Here is a 3,402-nt window from a genome sequence, read left to right as displayed (position 1 = left end):
TATACCTTTAGAATGAGAACATCGGTAAAGCTGTACACTCATTGGATATCGCGTGTCGCGCGCGACGAACATCGCGCTGGTGTGCCGGAGGCATTAGGCTTAAAATACCTATTGTAGATCCGGACTAAGCGTCCGGTTAACTAAGTTAACCAACGCGATAAACAGATTCAAATTTAAGGAACTAGAAAGTGTCGTGATACCCGTTTGACATCATGGGCTCGAGTCAGATCCAAATTGATTAAAAATCACAAGAGTTTTACGGTATCTAATGTGGGGTGCACATTATCCACGATATTCTTGACGTAAGAATCACTTCCTATAATCTCTTTGCCTGAAATTTAAACATTTACAATAGTGTAATATCATTTTTATGTCTGATTTGTTTGTAGAACGCAGATTTAAGTTTGGAAAATTTACATATTACAGATTGATAATGCTGGAAGTAAGTTTACAATCATGAATATATATACTAATCCTTGGAGCTGAAAATTCTGTAACACTGACACTAAAACTCTTGTAGTTTACATTAATTAAATGGTACTAATTAATCCACTGGCCATGTACAATTTTGAACCTTCTGTTAGTAATTTAAGTTTCTATTTTTGAAAAATTTGCGTATGTAAAATTAGGGAAATAATATAATATACGAATATATACTGTAGTATTTCCCTAGTTTTACATATGCAATATTTTTCAAGAATGGATACTCTGAGTCTTTGACAGTCTTTGAGCTTCAGTATAAATTTTTGTATTGTTTTAGACTGTATAAAAATCTGAAAAAAATCTTGCATACTTGTGAAAATTTTAAAAAGTTTTTCTGTCATAAAAATCAGATTACATTTTACTTATTTTTAATGATAAAAACTTATATGAATAATCAAGGCCTAAAGATCATCTTGTATATTAATTAATGAAGCTTTAAGTAATTAAACATCATAATTTTTGTTTATTCTTAGGTTTTATTTATTCTTACAGGTTTTTTTTTTACTTATTTTTCATGTACAGATACATTTAAATTTGTCTACCAGAATTTATCAGAATCAATCATCGATTGTAGCTTCAAAATTCAACTTGGCCAGCAGAGAATTAATTTCAAGGAACTAAAATGACATAATTCATAAAAAAGAATTAAAAAATGTTAAGTATATTTTAATAAGAGTAACCCCAATTTGTAGATGTAACATAAAGGCTGCGTTCCACTTAACATTTCCAACGCTCGCAAACATCGTTTGTCCTTGTTTAACATTTAATAAACGACAAAGATGAAATGATTCCACAAGCGTTGTGAGCGTTAAATGGAACACAGCCAAAGAAAATTGAATTATTTGAGATTTTTGAGAAAGAAATTTATGATTGAGTGGGTCCAATAGATCCACTGTCAGTTCCGGATTAAATTCAAATTGTTGAAATAAAATTTATGAGAAATATTAATGTCAACTTATGAAATAATGGTCTTTTAGAAGTAAGCAGACATACACTCTGTAAAGTAAGAGCGTGTACAGGTTAATGTAGAAAAATTAATTTTTAATGATTTTTAAGTACATAGATTTGTTGTAATGAAAAGAAAAATGCCATTAATAATGAGTCCAGTCACCACTGGCATTGATAATTGCCTGACATCTCCGAGGCATACTTTCCACGTTGACTGCGTATTCGTTCGGTAAAGACCTCCAAATGAGACGAATTTGTCGTGTCAGCTGCTTCAAAGTGCATACTCTTTTTCCTCGAAGCTTGTGCTTGAAATATGCCCACACATTTTCAATGGGATTTGCATCTGGCAATTGCGATGGCCAATCAAGTGTGACGATGCCAGACCGCTCTTTCCACTCGGTGCAAAGCTTGCGCCGGTGTTTTGGGTCGTTGTCTTCCTGTAAGATCCAGTCCTCGTTTTTTTTTATGAAACATCGTTTAACAGTCGGCAACAAATACTTTTCATAAATTTTAAGCATTTTCGGAGCATTTAAATTGTATGTAAACAGATGTAATGCTCCAAAACCCTGTTTTGAAAAGCAGTCCCAAAGATGAACTTTTACAGGGTGTTTAACGGTCCGTTGTATTAATCTATTAGTCAAGGTTGACCAGCAACGTCGGATGGTAATATATCCCCAAACAGAAGCTTCGTCCGTAAAAATCACGTTGCTCCAATCTCGGTCCAAATTCTCCTTTGCCTAAGCGAGTTTTTCCATCAATGTTTTTCGCCTAACAATGGTTTCTTCATTGTACTTCGATATTTGATGTTATACGTAAGAAGATAAGTTCGAATAGTTGTATGTGATATTTCTATACCCATCTGTTTTAATTTTGCCGCTCCTTGTCGCAATGTTAAGGTCGGGTTCCGCTTAAACAAATTCACAATTTCTTTTTCCATGTTCGGCGTCACTTTGCCTATCGAGCCACGTTCTGGCAAGTCATCGACATTTTTTGTCTTCTTATATTGCTGAACCCACTTAGCGACGAACGATTTTGACTTTCCCATGTATTTAGCAGCCGCTACATATGACATTTGTGGCCCTTTCGGGTGGGAACAAAGGAACACAGCCTCGTAGCGCGATGCGTATGCGGCACTCATAGCGGTTACCGTGTTTCTCAGATAAGAATTCGACATCAACTGAATCTTTTGTGACAAAGCATTCACGACAAAGGTTCCATCTATCGACTCACACAAAAATTAGGACAATATTTGAAGCCAACTGCCATTTATGCCGTACACGCTCTTACTTTACAGACTGTAACTATAGAATAATGTGGTACGGATACAAAGTTACAAAGGGCCTGCGCACAATAGAGGAACAAGAATTAGATATCAAGATTTCAACCTATCAGAAACCGTGTATTCCGATGTAATCAGTTTCTGATAGGTTAAAATCTTAATATCTAATTCCTGTTCCTCTATTGTGCTCAGGCCCTTTATTGAATAGAGAGTTGAGGCATCTTGATAGACAAGAGATTCAGGAAGGTATCAAAGAGGAATGTCGTTCGAATGGTTTGAAGATGAACATAAAAGTTATAATGTATTATTACGACAATATCATGTTTATATATTCTCGAGGAGAAGAAAAAGAAAAAGAAAGTACAACACATCACGCCAACCTATTTCGCCTTGTTTTTCGAACAAAAATATTTTTTTTTGCTCAAAGAAAAATGTATCAATTGAGTATTTGAAAGTGATAGCTAGCAACCTAGGTTATAATAGCGAAAGGATCAAGCTGTGATGGGCAGAAACTCAAATCTGTAATAAAATTATTATGGATTGAACAACAAAATGTTTTACAAGCCGAAGATATTAGTCAACCACTTGTTTACAAACCGTCTGAACCTGTCATCAGGTAATTCCTGAAATGTATTTTGTTTTTTTTCTTTATAGATATATTTGACACTCAATGTATACGAGGTCTGTCCGGA

General features: G+C 34.6%; 1 protein-coding gene across 1 annotated transcript in view; it reads left to right on the top strand.

Moving 5' to 3' along the window:
• Positions 1 to 117: 117 nt before the first annotated feature.
• LOC108766442 (uncharacterized) overlaps positions 118 to 3,402 on the top strand; it is a gene marked incomplete at its 5' end in the record, with an annotated part of 5,137 nt that continues 1,852 nt past the window's right edge. Inside the window, 10 exon segments of the mRNA XM_083287373.1 lie at positions 118 to 203; positions 206 to 273; positions 276 to 302; positions 390 to 420; positions 2,388 to 2,423; positions 2,726 to 2,770; positions 2,903 to 3,039; positions 3,041 to 3,121; positions 3,123 to 3,209; positions 3,211 to 3,326. Coding sequence (XP_083143499.1) covers positions 118 to 203; positions 206 to 273; positions 276 to 302; positions 390 to 420; positions 2,388 to 2,423; positions 2,726 to 2,770; positions 2,903 to 3,039; positions 3,041 to 3,121; positions 3,123 to 3,209; positions 3,211 to 3,326 — 714 coding nt within the window.

This window comes from Trachymyrmex cornetzi, unplaced genomic scaffold (genome assembly GCF_001594075.2).
Source record: "Trachymyrmex cornetzi isolate Tcor2-1 unplaced genomic scaffold, Tcor1.1 scaffold590, whole genome shotgun sequence".
Lineage (NCBI taxonomy): Eukaryota > Metazoa > Arthropoda > Insecta > Hymenoptera > Formicidae > Trachymyrmex > Trachymyrmex cornetzi.
Note: the sequence above shows the minus strand (reverse complement) of the source record. Positions and strands in the feature narration are given on the sequence as shown.